The sequence below is a fragment of the Rhinoderma darwinii genome, chromosome 2 (assembly GCF_050947455.1).
Source record: "Rhinoderma darwinii isolate aRhiDar2 chromosome 2, aRhiDar2.hap1, whole genome shotgun sequence".
Taxonomy (NCBI): Eukaryota; Metazoa; Chordata; class Amphibia; order Anura; family Rhinodermatidae; genus Rhinoderma; species Rhinoderma darwinii.
The window spans coordinates 27771180-27789614 of NC_134688.1; the positions used below are offsets into that span (position 1 = coordinate 27771180).

Below are 18435 nucleotides of genomic sequence, written 5' to 3' on the forward strand. Positions count from 1 at the left end.
TGAGAGGGGTTAGTAAGTTGCGACCAGCGTAACAATTGAATCGCTTCATAATATAATCTTAAATCTGGTAAGGATATTCCACTCGGTTTCCTCTTTATAATAAGTGCTATTCTGGGATGTTTCCCTTTCAATAAAAATTGGATAAAGATGCTTCAAAATGTTTTTAAAAAGCTGGCTGGAAGATCTATAGATAGACATTGTAGTGTATACAGGATTTGAGGGAGAACATATGTGGCAAGAAAATTTTTCCTGCCAATCCAGGAAAGAAAGGGGATATTTAGTTGTGAAAGGAATTTTTATATTTTTGGAATAAGAGGGGCAAAATTCAAGGAAAAAAGAGTTGTTTAGTGTCAGCCGGAATGATAATACCCAAATATTTGATAGCAGTTGGTGGCCACTTAAAGGGAGAAATATATTTTAGGTGTGATAGTTGATCAGGCAGCAGAGAGATACCCAAGGTATCTGATTACCCATCTTTGACTTTAAAGTTGGAAATATCTCCAAATTGTTTGAAGATGTCCAATCTCAGCAGGAATGCAGTAAGGGGGTTCATAACCAATAATAGCCAGTCATCGGCAAAAGCCGCTGCCTTATGAATATGTTCCCCCATATTCGGAGGCCGTGGATATCCTCAGTTTGCCTAAGTTTTAAAAGAAGTGTCTCTAACATAATAATGAATAGAGACGGGGATAGGGGACAACCCTGACGAGTCCTATTCAAAATGGAGAAGAAATCAGACAGAGTGCCATTTATTTGGATCCTGGCTGAAGGAGTTTGGTAAAGGGAGAATATAACATCTATAAATCTGGGTGGAAAGTGGAATTTAAGTAGAGCTCCTCTCATGTACTCCCAAAAACCCTGTCACAGGCCTTCTCAGCGTTTGTGCCAAGAAGGACCATGGATCGTTTCTGGCAACGCACTTGATACACAGCGTGCAGAATCCTGCTAACATTGTGTCTGCCCTCCCTTCCCTTGACAAACCCCACACGCTCATTTGCCACAATTTGGGGTAAGAGAGGTTGAATGCGCTGGGCTAAGATTTTGCCCACCATTTAATGTCGCAATATAAGAGAGAGATGGGCCTGTAACTTACACAGTGTTCAGGGTCCTTCCCCTCCTTAGGAAGAATTGTGATATATGCTTCCAAAAACTGTTTAGGAAGAGAGGATCCCGCAAATAAGGAATTACAGACTTCTGTGAATTTGGGAATTGATTGTTTCCTGAATTTTTTATAAAAGGAAATGGGCAAGCCATCAGGGTCCAAGGTCTTTCCCGAAGGGATTGAGTCCAGTGTCTTCCCTACCTCGTCTTCAGTGACAGGTGCCAAAAGTGTGTCACAGTTTAGGTCAGAAAGACGAGGTACTGAAATGGATGACATTTGCTTTTTTTTTCCTCATATAGTGGAATAGAGGTCCCCCCGGAGGAATCCCTTAAGTTATATAGGTTTGAATAGAAAGCTTGGAAAGCTTTGGATATAAGCGGTATAGAGGTTACTCTCACCCCATGAGCATTTTTAATAGCACCTCTAAACACTTGGGATTGTTTGTGCTAGATCAACCTAGACATCAGCTTAGATCCCTTATCGCCATGTAAGTATGTCTGGCTACGAGCTACCTGAAATGCTTTAGCAGCTTTATAGTTAAAGAGGCTCTGTCACCAGATTTTGCAACCCCTATCTCGTATTGCAGCAGATCGGCGCTGCAATGTAGATAAGAGTAACGTTTAGTTTTTTTAAAAAAACGAGCATTTTTGGCCAAGTTATGACCATTTTTATATTTATGCAAATGAGCCTTTCTTAAGTACAACTGGGCGTGTTTAAAGTTAAAGTACAACTGGGCGTGTATTGTGTTCGTTACATCTGGGCGTTTTTACTTATTTTACTAGCTGGGCGTTGTGAATAGAAGTGTATGATGCTGACGAATCAGCATCATCCACTTCTCTTCGTTACCACCCAGCTTCTGGCAGTGCACAGACACAGCGTGTTCTCGCTCGTCCGACACGATGCAGGACCTGGGGCAGGAAGTGACGTCACAGCGTGATCTCTCGAGAACACGCTGTGTCTGTGCACTGCCAGAAGCTGGGTGGTAACGAAGAGAAGTGGATGATGCTGATTCGTCAGCATCATACACTTCTATTCACAACGCCCAGCTAGTAAAAGAAGTAAAAACGCCCAGATGTTACACACACAATACACGCCCAGTTGTACTTTAACTTTAAACACGCCCAGTTGTACTTTAGAAAGCCTCATTTGCATAAATATAAAAATGGTCATAACTTGGCCAAAAATGCTCGTTTTAAAAAAAACAAAATAAAAACGTTACTGTAATCTACATTGCAGCGCCGATCTGCTGCAATAGCAGATAGGGGTTGCAAAATCTGGTGACAGAGCCTCTTTAAGCAGGTCTTTAACTGAAGCAAGTAGCAAAGTTCTCGGTATTCTGAGGTGGAGCAGATCTGCTTGTGCAAGGTTTCCATATTAGATATTATGGATAATAACGTTGTTTTTTAAGGCGAGAGAAATAAGTTCTCCTCTCATGTAGGCCTTGTGCGTTTCCCACAGAACGGGTCTGGAGACTTGTGGGGAGTCGTTGAACTGAAAAAACTGCTCTAATTTCGAGGCAAGAGAGTTAGGGTATGTGCACACACACTAATTACGTCCGTAATTGACGGACGTATTTCGGCCGCAAGTACCGGACCGAACACAGTGCAGGGAGCCGGGCTCCTAGCATCATACTTATGTACGATGCTAGGAGTCCCTGCCTCGCTGCAGGACAACTGTCCCGTACTGAAAACATGATTACAGTACGGGACAGTTGTCCTGCAGCGAGGCAGGGACTCCTAGCATCGTACATACGTATGATGCTAGGAGCCCGGCTCCCTGCACTGTGTTCGGTCCGGTACTTGCGGCCGAAATACGTCCGTAAATTACGGACGTAATTAGTGTGTGTGCACATACCCTTACTATGTTGTTCGATGATCGTATCATTTAGTCTCCAGATCCATTCCCTTCGAGTCAAGTGTAATGTACACTGGCGCATGGTCTGATACAGAGATGATTCCTATTTCAGTATGTTGCAAACTTGGCACTAGGGACAAAGGGAGGAAAAAAAAATAATCAATTCTATGATAAATGCCATGAGGGGCAGAATAAAATGTGTAGTCCTTAACAGTTGGATTTCTAACTCTCCAAGCGTCCACAACCACCAACTGAGACATGAGAAGTTTGAGCTTACAGACTACAGAGGTGGATATGGACTGGGTAGTGGAGGTGGATCCATCGGAAGATCAAATGACACATTGAGATCCCCTCCAAAAATAAGGTGACCCACGGTAGAGGATTTGAAGGAGTTGAGGGTAGAAAGCAACCATTTAAATTGTCCCACATTTGGAGAATACAGGTTAGCATGGCCCTTCAAAAAAAAATATATCGCCCCATATCATCTATCATTGAAGCTTCAATTTTAAGGGGTGTATGTTTGTGAATAGCGATAGAAACACATTGTGAGTACTGGCTATTGGATACAATAGGGACATAATTAGGACGATAATTAGTTTCTTGTAGGGACAAAATGTGAAGCCGTAGTGAACTAAATAACCTAGACTTTTCTGAGGGGAATTTAAACCCTTCACATCAAGGGAACAAAATATGAACTTACCCATATATGTTCTTCTCAGAGAACATCATCACCTCAATAAAACTGAGAGTATACCCCCACCTGAGGGTTACAACATCACGGTAAAAACACGTATAACAAAACACAACAACGATATGAAATAAAGTGAATACCTCCATAGCTTCCCGGAATAAGGAGGCGCAAGAAGCATGGACAGAGGCACTATATTTAACCCCTGCCAGAGGGGGGGGGGGGGAGGAGAATTTGCCATCAAGTAGACAATGCTACACCAAACCAATGTGATAAATAACTATTTATATATATTTTTAACACCGGGTTAAAGCTAAATAGAAAAGAACATGTTACCCTCCAATTTAGGCAGATGACTGAACTATCATTTGAAATATTTACCAAATGACGCTAGGCCAAGATTAATCGCATTGGATAGGGAAGAAGAGATGTTAGGGGGGGAATGTAGGGGAGGAAAAAGGGGGGCATGGGGGTGGGATGGGTAGGAAAAAGTGGAGAAAGATGGGGGGGAGAAAAAGTAGAGCAAATGCCATAACTGCAAATGTAAACAACAGAAGTACACCTTATTATATTATATTGTAATACAACATGTAAACCAAGATCAAGACACCACGCTGTGCACAATGTGGATGTAGGCCGACATCTCCAGGCCTTCACTAGAAGGAAAAGCCAGATAGAATCAATCCATGAAAATATCAAGTGTTGGCATCCTGATGTAAGCGTTTCTTACTCTTGGGCGATTTAGGTTTCGTAGCAGGTTGTCAGGATTGGCGTTGTGGAGAGGACGGCAAATCCATTGCCATTGGCACCCAGGAGTGGATATTCATAGGATTCATGTCCAATTTTTGCCAAGCACTGTCCAGATCTTCGGGTGTGCAAATTGTTATTTTTTTTTTTTACCATCCTTCATGGTCGCCAGTCCAAAGGGGAATAGCCATCTTATCGGCAGTTTATAGGCACGAAGGGCATCTGTTACCGGCTTCAAATTACTGAGTTTTGCGTGATCCTGGTATTGTGAGATTTTGACCCCTTCATACAGGACTTCTGCTGTTTCTCGAGCTGCTCTCCGGATGTCGGTGGTGTGCACATAGCTTAGGATTTCACAGATGACATCGCATGGAGGCTCTAGTGCAGCAGGTTTAGTCCTGAGGGCCCTATTTACCCTATCAATGGTCAGCGATGCCGCTTGGTCTGCCCCCATCAATTAGGTTAAAATATGTGTTACAGCACCTGGGAGAGAGTCGATGGCGACCTATTCAGGGAGTCCTCTCAAATCGACATTCCTCCTCATGCTGCGATTTTCTTGATCCTCCAAATGTAAATACTACGCACTTTAACAGCTTGTATGATCAGTCGCTGCTCTGTCTAGAGGAGCTATGATCTGTAGCAGAGGCCTGTGCATCCTCTAAAGCCATGACCCTGGTGCATGTCGGATTTTATTTCCGGTAGGTCTTTCATAACCGGAGTAAGTGCTTGCAGTAGTGTCTTCTTTAAATATGCTCTAGAGATAGGTCCGGTGTCCGCCTCCCCTGCAAAATCGAAGGGAGCATAGGAGCTGTCCGAGTCGTCTGCTTGCTATTCCTCTTGCAGAAGTGTCGGCACCATCTTGGAATTCCCCGCCGATGAAGTCCCTTTTCTTCTAAAGAATTTATCCGTCTCCGGTAAGAATTTCAGTTGCCGAGGGTGCCTTGGGATTCTCTGCCCTTGTCTTTCCCTGTTTTAACCATTTCTAGAGGGAAGCAGTTGGTGTTAATAGGAAGGTTCAGTGAGCGTGGTGAGGAGCTCCGGGATCACACTACCATCACTCTGCGTGGCAAGCTCCGCCCCTCGGGTACATGGGACTTAATAATTAACTTTTATTCCCTTTTTTGTGGAAGAGGAGAGATCAAAACAACACTATTCTGACTTTTTTTTTAAATTATTTTTTTATGTCGTTCACCATGTGGGATAAATAAAGTGGTTCATCTCATAGTGTGGATCGTTACGGTTGTGGCGTTACCAATTCTGTGTACTTTTTTATATATTTCGTAAGGGGAAAAATAGGGGGTTTTTTTCAAATATATTTTTGGTATATTTTAGCTTTTTTTTTTTTTTTAATTATTCATTTTTGTATTACCACGACTGAGCGGTGGTGTATCCAGGCAGATTGCAAATGCACGAGTGCAATGCTGTGTTACATGTAGTACCATTTTTTTGGTTATCATCAGACAACTTGAATGCCCTGAGCCCCAGTACAAATGCCACAACGAGACCCTTCTCCTAACCACCAATAAAACCTGCTTGCTTATATGACGGGGATTATGTGCCCTTGAGGTGTTGGTTCCCAGTTTTTATTGCTACTTTTTTTTTTTTTACAGGAGCACATAATAAAGTTGCATGATGGTGCAACTTGTTGCCTGCAATTTTGTTCTTTGGTCTTACAAGAATACATTATTCTGATGGCCACCACAAGCTATACAGAACAGGTACATGTCAACTCTACTGTTTTTATTACACACACATGTCAGATCAGTGGTGCACATAGTCAAGAGAAGGTCCTGTAGTAGAACTTAGACTATTCTTGATAATAAATTATAATCCACCCCCCCCCCCCCCATAGCTTCCTAGGACTAGAGAGTCTACTAGTTGGAAACTACTCTCCATCCCCTGTACCACATAAGAGTGACATAATAAGAAATCCTGATCTAACCTGCCACCATTCTTCATGGGACCAAAGTCCTTCTTGTTTAAAACCCAACCCAGATTATCTGAACCAGCCTGACTAGTTCTCCTCACCCTTGTTTGCTCACATTGCAGTGTCTGTAGAGAGGGGAGGAGGATTGTATGTTCTACTGCTGATAGATGAACTGTAAATGAACTAAAAAAAAGTGATATACTCCATCAGCAAGTGACTAGCCGCCAAATCAGTTTCCGATGAGATTCTGGTAGGACCCATTACTGGGCTATAACCTGGGCCTCTGGTGGAAGGAACCATTATCTGGTTATAACCTGTGCTTCTTGTAGTAGGAGTCATTATTGGTTTATAACCTCGGGCTCTGGTGGTAGGACCCATTATTGGGCTATAACCTAGGCCTTTAGTGGTAGGAATTCTTATTACGTTTTAAACTGGCCATATTTTGGAAGGAATCCTTATTGGGTTGGTACCTCAGTCTCTGGTGGTAGGACCCGTTATGGGGTTATAACCTGGGCATCTGGTGGTAGGACCTGTTATCAGGTTATAACCTGACACCTGGTAATAGAAGCCATTTTCAGGTTATAACCTGGCCATTCGGTGGTAGGACTCATTATTAGGTTATAACCTGGGTCTCTTGTGGTAGGACCCATCATAGGGCTATAACCTGGTCATCTAGTTGTAGAACACATTATCAGGTTATAATCTGGCCATCTGGTGGTAGGACACATTATCAGGTTATAAACTGGCCATCTGGTGATCGGACTCATTATTGCGCTATAACCTAGGCCTCTGGTGGTAGAAATCCTTATCAAGTTTTAACCTGGGCATCTTGTGGTAGGAATTCTTATTGGGTTAGAACGTCAGTCTCTGGTGGTAGGACCCATTATCGGGTTATAACCTGGCCCTCTGGAGGTAGAAACCCTTATCAAGTATTAACCTGGGCCTCTTGTGGTAGGTACCCTTATCGGGTTATAACCTAAGCCTCTGGTGGTAGGAATGATTATCGGCTTATAACCAGGGCCCCTGATGAGTAAGTCAGAACCAGCAATCAAATCTACCACTAAAACATACATCTCCACCTGCTGTAATATCAATAGTTCACAAAGATATTGTCACAAATAGAACCATATGTAATATTTTATTATATATTCAAATTTTATGTTTGTGTTAATATAAAATAAGTCAGACATGGATAGTTTATAGTGAAAACAGTATTTACACAAATACAAAAGGTAAAAAAAAAGCATTAGAACACAATGATATACCGAGTACAATGCTGTATACGGGAACACTTGATATAATAGAATACAGATCAGACTCCTCATCCTAAATTGTAATACAAATTCCTGTACAAAAATAAAAAAAAATAATAGATGTAATATTGTGTATTTAACAAGACTGATGAAGCTTATGAATACAGTTTCAGCTTATAAAAAGTGAGTTTTATTCAATGTTGTAATATCCAGAAAATACTTATAAATACAAAATACACAAATACTATACAAACACTGGGATTTGTTTAAAGTGATACTCCGGTTAAAAGCTGTAAATACTATTATTGCTCGGAGCGAAGGCGCCCATCTCAGTCCCAAATCCTGACCTATGTTGTCCCTGCTGATCAGGAGATCCACCGGTGTCCTGATAGGCCGCCCCTGCAGCCCGCCTGCACACACAGGTGCCAAGCAGCAGTGCCCAGGAACCTGCATAAGGAATGACACTCTAAAGTAATTCTCTATACAGGTTCCCAGGTGGGTCATGTACGTAAGGGGAGCTTGCCAGAAGACACCTGTAGATCACCTGATCAGCAGGGACTACATAGGTGAAACTTTGGGGCTGAGTCGGGTGACTCCACGTCATGCATTAGTTGTATTTTCAGCTTTTCCGCAAGTATCGCTATAAGAAAACAAAAAAAATCAAACTTTTTTTATTGTAAAAAAGTGGATGTTGGTCCTAAAAGAATGTAATTTGCTTATTAGATTTTTTAAAAGTGCACATTTCGAGTGATAAGGTGGTAAGAATGACAACTAAATCAGATGCCACTATTCTTTCCCCTCAAAACCGGAAAGGGATTAAGACTGGATTTTTAGACTGGTGGGAGGTGGATTTGGTGCTTTTTATTGCTCCAATGCATCTAAAAGAAACAAAAACTGAAGCAACTTTGCAACAGTTTTGATTAAAAATCTTACCGTTTTGTGTCCACAGCTCCTATGCAGGTCTATGTGTCTCCAATGGTTACAGACTTCAAGCACACTCTTAATAACATTCATTAGCTATGGGAGAGATGGGAGGGAGTATGACTGCAGGATTAGACTACACGGGGTTGGTTTGTGTACTGCATACATGAAGGTCCATAGGTCTTCATAGGAGCTGTAGACACAAAACGATAGGAGATTTTGTGATCCAGATTGGAGAAATACAAAAACTGGTTTATAAAAAAAAATAAAATAAATAGGAAACCCTCTTTTGAAAGGGGAAATCTATCTGGTACAGGCCAGGGGCATAGCTATAGTGGGTGCAGAGGGAGCAGTCGCCCCCAGGCCCTGGTGTCTAAGGGGGCCCAAAGGCCATATCGGTTCACAACAGTATTATAAATCTGGTCCGAGCTTCTTCTGAGGTGTCTATGTGACCTGTCGGAGGGTGACGTCAGGTGGATTTTTCCTTTCAATTCTATGACACTATTGGATTTTTACACTTATATCTTTTAAAGTTACAGAATAAACTTTACTAAGTAATAGCTGAGTAAGTACAAGTACTATAACTGTAAATGTTCTACTTTATCAGCCATGTTTGTTTTTTGCGGATATCCTCAAAGGTAATGCCATGAGTTCACATGGGGCAGCTTGTGTAGTTCTGAAATACTACCACCAGATGGCAGCGTAAACCATGTTCTTGCGTCATTCATCTTGTACTAGTGACTTTAGCAGATCTTAATTTGGAGGATGTGGTTTTTGGTTTTGTTTGTTGTGTATAGTACTTTGGATTACAAACCAAGAACACGTTGCTCTGCTGGTAAAAATCAGAGCAGAATTTAATAGTTTGTATACTGTACGAGAAAAGATTATTTTGGCAGCATACTGCTAAATTTAACTAAACTTTTAAGTGGAAAGAAGCAGCGTTGCATAGACTACCGGATTTTTACGGCTCGTAGACTGTGGGGTTGGGCTAAAATAAGTGATTATTGGTTTGTGGATTGTTTTATTTTTTATAATTGTTACAGTACCGTCTCTATTTTTGTATTATATAAAAGGAGGATGCGCTGTCAAAAATTGACATGCGAACTCCTAAATCGGACTACTAAGCGCACCTCTCACTCTTTCAGTAAATACTAGCATTTACCTTAAATAAAAATTGAAGAGCAACTTTTCTTAGAACTCTGGATTGTACCGTTCCTCTGTCATTCCTCCTGGAAATGTATGAATAAACTGACAACTGTGTGTTATTATTCCCCAATCAGTGCTGGCAGTATCATACTGTGTAGGGACATGTCCTATTAACAAGGGGAATGGTAATACTCAGTTATTATGTTATTTATATTTTTCCAGGCGGAATAACAGAGGGATAGCACAATGCAGAATTCTAAAAACAGATGTTTTAGCATTGTTATTTTTTGGGAAATGCAAGAATTCATTAAAACACAGATGTCAGGAATAATGAACGGTCGTATTTAAATAGGGAATAAAGTAGTTGGATGGCATTAAGCTTGAGCAGAGTGGCGGCGTTGAGCAAAAAATTCCCATTTAAAAATTCAAAGTGAGTATCTTGGCCTGTCACCAGCATCGGATCTGGGACTGACAGAGGGATTTTTTTGCTTCTAAACATTGACAATGTAATATCTATAAGTCTCAGGAAAGTCCCCCGCAAAATATTATACACAAAAGCTGCTATGGGTGCATATCCTAGGAGAACCAGGGGTGCAGGGTCCATGAGGCCGACACCCTTCCCTTAATATAGGGCATATAATTTTGCCTGTGCACACCACTTGAAGAAGGGGGCGCCATTTGTCTTTCTATCGCAGGCACCAGAAAGGTTACAGTTGTCCCTGAGGGGCAAGAGATTGCATCTTTATTCGTTTTCAGCTACTCACATAATTTAGGTTACTAGTCCTCTTAAAGGGGTTGTCCACCTTTTGACAGTTAAGATATAGAATTAAAATACATAAAAAGTTGAGTAAATACATTAGTAACTTTGTAAATACATTACATTATCCTGTACTGATCCTGAGTTACGGCCTGTATTATCTTCCAGAGCTGAATTCCTAATACTGCAGGTTTTAGAGCTAACATCTACCACCATTCCCTGCTGTTCATTGTCCACACAGAGCTTTCTCTGTTGATTTGTATTCTGTGAAATATAGTTATACACCAGACAATGTACAGTCATCTAAAGTACGTAAAACGAATTGTCCCCCTGCTCAGCTAAGCTGTTGGGGAAAAATCTATTTCATGTACTAGTACACATCTTTTCTAGTCCCCATTATCAGAGATTGTCCTGTCCCAACATGCCATAAGCTCAAAACAGCTTCTGGCATATGGACACTTCAGTGGGGTTTGCTAATGGCACATGGTTCAGGTCTCGGTCAGGTATATATAACATAAAATGTGTATCTCTGTTTTAAAGAATTAAAATGATCCACGTTGATCGCCTGAAATGTTATTGGCCATTGGTGGACAGACTACAAACACTTGTAGATACAATGATGGTAGTGACTCACTTAAAGAGAACCCGTCACCTCTCCAGACATTTCTATTTTAGTAAATACTTGTATTCCCCATGAATTAACAATTGTGGATCAAATTTTCTTAGAACTCTGCGTCATGCCGTTCCTCTGTTGTTCCTCCTCGAATTTTATGAATAAGTTGACAACTGGGTGTTACCATTTCCCTTATCAAAGGGGTGTGTCCTTACACAGTATGTGACTGTCAACTCTGATTGGACATTTTCAGTCTGTGTAGGGACACACCCTCAACTGGTAACACCCAGTTGTCAATTTATTCATACATTTCTATGAGGAATAACAGAGGAACGTTCAAATGTAGAGTTCTAAGAAAAGATATTCCAGAATTGTTTTTTCAGTGAATACAAATATTTGCTAAAACATACAGTTTGGTCCAGAATTATTTGGACAGTAACCCAAGTTTTGGCATTTTAGATGTTTACCAAAACTTATGGAATATACAGTTATATAATCAATATGGGCTTAAAGTGCAGACTCTCAGCTTTAATTTGAGGGTATTCACATCCTAATTTGAGGAAGGGTTTAGGAATTACAGCTCTTTAATATGTAGCCGTCTCTTTTTCAAGGGACCAAAGGTCTCAAAAGCCATTTAATGGGCTGCATGGGTTATTCCCTCGTTAATCCATCATCAATTAAAGGGAAGATGTCATGAATTTATATATTTTTTTATCATATTGCTTTTAATATGATATTAACATAAATTTTATTTATTTGTGTTCTCATGTTCTACTTTTTACTTTGTACTTACTTTTACTTCACTATGGGGGCTGCCATTTTTTTTTTCATCTCTCTATGTGTCGATTAGCGACACATACAGAGATGGAATACGGCACATACAACCCCATAGAGAATGCGAACGGGAGCTGTTCCATTCTCTGCAGCGTACGCCGTCTATGTGGGAACGGCGCATGCGCCGCTGCCACACAGACCAAAACGAAGCTCGTTCGTAGAGGAAAATCCGGCGCGATTTTCTTGTGGATCGGAAGCCGCTGCCGGACAGTAAGATGACGACTTCCGGTCATATGTTCAAGGAAGCGAAGGCGCAAGGAATATGAGCGGAGACGGCAGGAGCAGGTAATTTACGTTCGTGTATGTGATGTGTGTATTATGTTCGTGTATGTTCGTGTTATACTGTCTGCTGAGCCCTGTATCTAATCCTCCTAGCACTGTGCAGTCGCTCAGAAAATGGCGGCACACAGTGTAGGAGGTTTGAAGATTCAAACCCCTCCTTCTCCTGGCACTAGCCAGAAAAAGGGGGGGGGGATTGTGTGAGGACACTAGAGAGAGTGTATCTACCCCAAATTTGCAGCATAAAGCAATGAGGTTGCTTTACCACATTGACCATGCTGCAATTTTTGGAACTGCTCCCTCTAGTGGCCAGCGCATGGAAATGTTATAAATTAGAATCTAATTTATAATATTTCCTGACTTGTGAAAAAATTAAAACAATGTGTAATCACTTAAATATTAATTGTTTAACTAAAAAAAAAATTAAAAAATTTCTAGTGACACATTCCCTTTAAGCAGGTAAAAGGTCTGGAGTGGATTCCAGGTGTGGCATTTGCATTTGTAAGCTGTTGCTGTTAACCCACAACATGATGTCAAAGGAGCTCTCAATGCAAGTGGAACAGACCATCGTTCGGCTGAAAAAAATGAAGAAATCCATCAGAGAGAGAGAACAAATGTTAGGAGTGGCCAAATCAACAGTTTGGGACATTCTTGGAAAAAAAAAAAAAAAAAAAGAGTGCACTGGTGATCTTGTGAACTCCAAAAGGTCTGGACGTCCACGGAAGACAACAGTGGTGGGTGATCGCAGAATCCTTTCCATGGTGAAGAAAAACCCCTTAACAACATCTACACAAGTGAAGAACACTCTCCTGGAAGTAGGTGTATCAGTATCTAAGTCTACCATAAAGTGAAGACTTCATGAGAGCAAATACAGAGGGTTCACCACAAGGTGCAAACCATTAATCAGCCTCAGAAATAGAAAGGCCAGATTAGACTTTGCTAAACAACATGTAAAGAAGCCAAACCAGTTCTGGAACAGCATGAAACTAAGATCAACCTGTACCAGAATGATGGGAGGAAGAAAGTATGGAGAAGGCTTGGAACGGCTCATGATCCAAAGCACCCCACATTTACTGTAAAACATGGTGGAGGCAGTGTGATGGCATGGTGGAGGCGGTGTGATGGCATGGTGGAGGCGGTGTGGTGGCATGGTGGGGGCAGTGTGATGGCATGGTGGAGGCAGTGTGGTGGCATGGTGGGGGCAGTGTGATGGCATGGAGGGGGCAGTGTGATGGCATGGTGGGGGCAGTGTGATGGCATGGTGGGGGCAGTGTGATGGCATGGTGGGGGCAGTGTGATGGCATGGTGGAGGCAGTGTGATGGCATGGTAGAGGCAGTGTGGTGGCATGGTGGGGGCAGTGTGATGGCATGGTGGGGGCAGTGTGGTGGCATGGTGGGGGCAGTGTGATGGCATGGTGGGGGCAGTGTGATGGCATGGTGGAGGCAGTGTGATGGCATGGTGGAGGCAGTGTGATGGCATGGTGGAGGCAGTGTGATGGCATGGTGGAGGCAGTGTGATGGCATGGTGGAGGCAGTGTGATGGCATGGTGGAGGCAGTGTGATGGCATGGTGGAGGCAGTGTGATGGCATGGTGGAGGCAGTGTGATGGCATGGTGGAGGCAGTGTGATGGCATGGGGGAGGCAGTGTGATGGCATGGGGGAGGCAGTGTGATGGCATGGGCATGCATGGCTGCCATAGGCACTGGGTCACTAGTGTTTATTGATGATGTGACTGAAGACAGAAGCAGCCGGATGAATTCTGAAGTGTTCAGGGATTTACTTTCTGCTCAGATTCAACCACATGCAGCAAGGTTGATTGGACGTCACTTCACAGTACAGATGAACAATGACCCAAAACATACTGCGAAAGCAACCCAGGAATTTATAAGGCAGAGAAGTGGAATATTCTGCAATGGCCGAGTCAATCACCAGATCTCAACCCGATCAAGCATTTCACTGCTTAAGACAAAACTTAAGGCAGAAAGACCCACAAACAACAACAACTGAAGACGCTGCCGTAAAGACCGGGCAAAGCATCACAAAGGAGGAAACCCAGCGTTTAGTGATGTCTATGGGTTCCTGACTTTAGGCCGTCATTGCCAGCAAAGGATTCTCTACAAAGTATTTAAAAAAAACATTTTATTTATAGTAATGTTAATTTGTCCAATTACTTTTGAGTTCCTGAAATGAGGCGGCTGTGTAGAAAAATGTTTGCAATTCCTAAACGTTTCACAGGATATTTTTGTTCAACCCCTTGAATTAAACCTGAAAGTCTAAACTTCAATTGTATCTCAGTTATTTCATTACAAATCCAATGTGGCGGCAGCAGAGCCCAAATCATGAAGATTGTGTCACTGTCCAAATAATTCTGGACCAAACTGTACATGTCAGGAAAGATGACAGGTCCATATAAAATGTATTCAAGCAATCCTCACAATTTCCTGCAAAGTTGAGCTGCCCTTTAAATGGACCAAAGATCAATCTTGCTTACAGTAACCGTCTACAAAGTGAATGACCACCCTTGGCACCACTTTTTTTTAAATCTAAATAGGCCCAAGATTTTGTGCGGATTAATTTTCTAATTTAGAGCTACAAATGCCCTGCATAGACTTAAATTAAATGGACACCTTTGCACTGACGTTTTTTTTTTTATTGTTCATTCGCTTCCTTAAAGCAAAATTAAGCAATTTTCTAAATAGTCTTCAATAAAAATGTCTTACCATTTTGCTGCTGTAGAGTCTGTGCAGCTCCTGTATATAACTAGATGTGCCCCTGCTTCTAACTCAAATCCATCAATCCACTTCCTGATGTAATCTGCTCTCCCCATTTAAGATAGGAGCAGGGAGGGAGAGGATGTAGTACATGGCAGATCAGAGTGCGGAGAAGGGGAAAAGCTTCCAAGTCTTCAGGGAGGGCAGATCACACAGGCTGTCAGTGATTGTCAGAGTGCAGATAGGAAGGAGAGCAGAGGGGGAATTACACAGGTTAGTGTAGAGAGAAAGCAGTGCAGGGATGAAGCTGTGCGGATACATGGGTGCTAGTGAAGGCAGTAGCATCCTGGAGTCCCTGCCAGCACATATTACTGGGAAGGATACGTCCACAGTAAAAAAGTCTTAAACTAGGAGCAGTTTGCAAAATACATATCAGGGGGTCCTATAATAAGTCAAGATTGCAGCCTGAAACGGAGTGCAACTTTTATAATACTAGGTAACCACTAACATATTTAAAAATCATGTTTTCCATGTCAAAGGCGTCCATAACTTTTAAATGATAAATTTCTGGCTGCCTGCAACCACCACTAAGTGGAGCTTACGGTTTGTACATTTAACGCAATAATAACACAGTATGCAGGAAGCTCCCCCCAGTGCGGCTGCAGGCAGCCTGAATTTCATTATTTAAATGTATCTTTATGCGGGGGATTTGAAGTTCTGGATAAGAAAAACAGAGTTCCAACCGCTATAAAGATAGATTAAGAAATGAATAGACACAAATTGTTGGAACTGAAAACGTCATGGTGGACATTCATATCAAAGAGCACCTGCCAGCTTCCCTGACAATGCTGAAGCATCTTTTCTTAGAACTTTGTGTTGTACCATTCCTTTATTCCTCTTAAAAATGTATGAATAAATTGACAACTGGATGTTAGGAGTTGAGGGTGTGTCCCTACACTCTTTGATACGGTCAGCACTGATTGGTCAGTGTTAGAGTGTAAAAACACGCCCCTTTGACAACGAATATGGTAACACCCAGTTTTAATTTATTCATATGTTTCTAAGAGGAATAACAGAGGAATGGGCACAACGCAGAGTTCTAAGAAAAGATGTTCCAGAATACAAGGATTTACTAGAGAACAGTAGGGGAATGGTTGGCCAAAACAATGGAATAGAAAGCCTGGTCTTCAAAGTGACCGTACAGGTCACAAACTTTGTCTGCAGTCAAATAGTACCAAGATGTAATGTAAACCGAACACTTAATGAAGACCCCAAAAAAATCTACCAGTACCATCTTCAGGGGTAATCCCTTACACTGCAGTATAAGATGAATTATGGCAGAATAAAACTTTAAACAGAAAATGGATATGAGAAGATCGATGTTGTGCAGCACATTAGTCAAATGGCAAATGAGTGTCTGCTACTGTTGGCCACGCAGACATGAAGAAGTCAATGCCTTGTGTTGTACTATCAGCCATGGGCATGCATATTGAGCAGATGGCCTCATAAAAAAATGGAAAAAAAGGCACACCTCCTGGTGTAGGTTCATGCTACGACATCTCCTATTCTATATAGGCTATTACCACTGCAGGAAATCAAGGGATCGAGCATTGTAACCCTAGAGACAGATCATCCAACCTTATTGTGTCTAAGGGTATAGAGAGTCTTGCCAGGTTCACAAATCTGAAACCTGACTCCACTCCTCCTAGGGCCCCTGTAGAGCCCATAGTCTTAATCTTTTATGACAATGTAGGAACCCCCTATTTGGTCCACCTCGGACATGCAGTTATACACACAAACAGGAACCAAGCCAAAAGCATAGCCAGATGTGGTGCCTTCAGGCCACCTCTAAAGTCCATCTTGGCCAACATTTGTTGGGGACCCTTCACCCTGGATATTGTGGGGAGTTAATTCTAAAGAACCTAATAAACTCTGAAAATAGCTGCACATATAATTACCACATAGTAAATTCTTGGTAGAGCCTAGAATGGGACAACTTCCCAAATATCAGATTTTTTTCCCCCTCAAAAGCAAGTGCGTTTGGACCTAAAATCAACTTATACAGACCATGTTTTCTTACATAATCTTCTTATGTTTTTACCTTCTAGCAAAAATTTACTATAGATTATTGGCTGGTCATAAAAGAAGCAAAAGCGGAAATGCTAGAGTGTAAAATAAGAAGTGAAGTATCTAAATCATCTACAAAAATTTTACATATCTACTGCAAAATGTATTATTCTTAATGGTGACCTTCAAACCTATCTACAGTACATGGGAATATTATATCAAGAAACCTGTGCTATATACACAATGTAGTATCCTCTTTTCCTCCAGGCCCAAATCTTAAGAATGACCCCCCCAGAGTCTGGGCAAGATGGCTGCACACCCCATAGCTGGAATGAGGATTACTTTGTTAAGTATGTGCTTATGGGTACTTGGAGTGGCCCAGGGGATATCAAGTCTCCCTAATGAGGTTTATCCCCTCCCCCGCCTCATGAAACGTCATTATAAGATGAACTTACCCTTTAAAATCTGGTGACTATACCTTTTGTGAGAATACAATACAGCATGTGCAACATTTTTAAAATGTATACAACAGTCTTTTATTGCCTTCTTGTAATAGGAATTCAGGAATGGCCTTTAAAAATCTCATCCAGGTTAATATCTTTCATCCAGTCATCGTTGATGGGACCAGTTTTCAGTAAAGCATCAATGAAGTCAGAGTCGCCATTCGGAGATGAACCTAGTCCACCATTTTGAGAAAGAAAATCAAATGAACCCAAGTCATTGCTAGAGTCACTCCGTGGAAATGCTCGCGAAATATGATTGGTGGAATTAAATGTGTTGGGTTGCATGGTCAACCCTCCACCAGCTTGGCTCATGCTCGGTAACATCTGTGATCTCAATGGAGATTGCCCGTGATTAAAACCTCGTAGTGGTTCAATAGTTTGACCACTGTTTGATGACGTCATTGTAGACAAAGGAGTCATTTGTACCCCAGGGTTGACTTGGTTGGGCATCGACAAAGTACGTTGAGGGAACTGCTGCTGACCTATCATACCCTGAACTGATTGGTTAGAATATTGGTTGGTGTTGGCAAAGCCTACCATATCCTGTCTTTTTACTTCTGAACTCAGCCATTTCTGGGTGGGAGTTGAGTTATTGATGACATTTTGAGGTCTTTGTCCTGCTGTGCTTGGTCCATTGGGTCTAAATGGTGGACCATTATTTCCAGATTGTGTTCCGAAAGGTGACATATTTGTTCCGGTTGTATTTGTTGGTTGCCGTGACACGACATTACCATTCTGGCTTGTTCCCATCGGGTTTGGACTGGTTTGTGGTTGCATTTGGCTCATGCCATTATACATAGATTGTTGTAGGCATGATACATTTCCATACATGTTTGGACTTCCCTGAAGAGGAGGCATTCGAGAGCCATGGTTTGTTGAAGAATGAGTTTGATTCTGGGATGTCATATTTGTTGAAGATGAAGTTGGTAGAGTAGTATCTGTGTTAACACCTACAGTTGACAAGCCACCTGCCAAATAAAAAGTGTTTCAATTAAAGCAAATAGAAGTTCACGTACAAAATTAGAAAAAAAAA

At 41.7% G+C, this 18435-nt stretch overlaps 1 protein-coding gene across 1 annotated transcript in view; it reads right to left on the bottom strand.

Annotated features, from left to right (window-relative positions):
- Positions 1–13678: 13678 nt before the first annotated feature.
- Positions 13679–18435, bottom strand: part of MAML2 (mastermind like transcriptional coactivator 2) — a 156856-nt gene continuing 152099 nt past the window's right edge. The window contains exon 6 of the mRNA XM_075851509.1: positions 13679–18370. Coding sequence (XP_075707624.1) covers positions 17460–18370 — 911 coding nt within the window. The 3' untranslated portion in view covers positions 13679–17459. The remainder of the gene's footprint in view (positions 18371–18435) is intronic.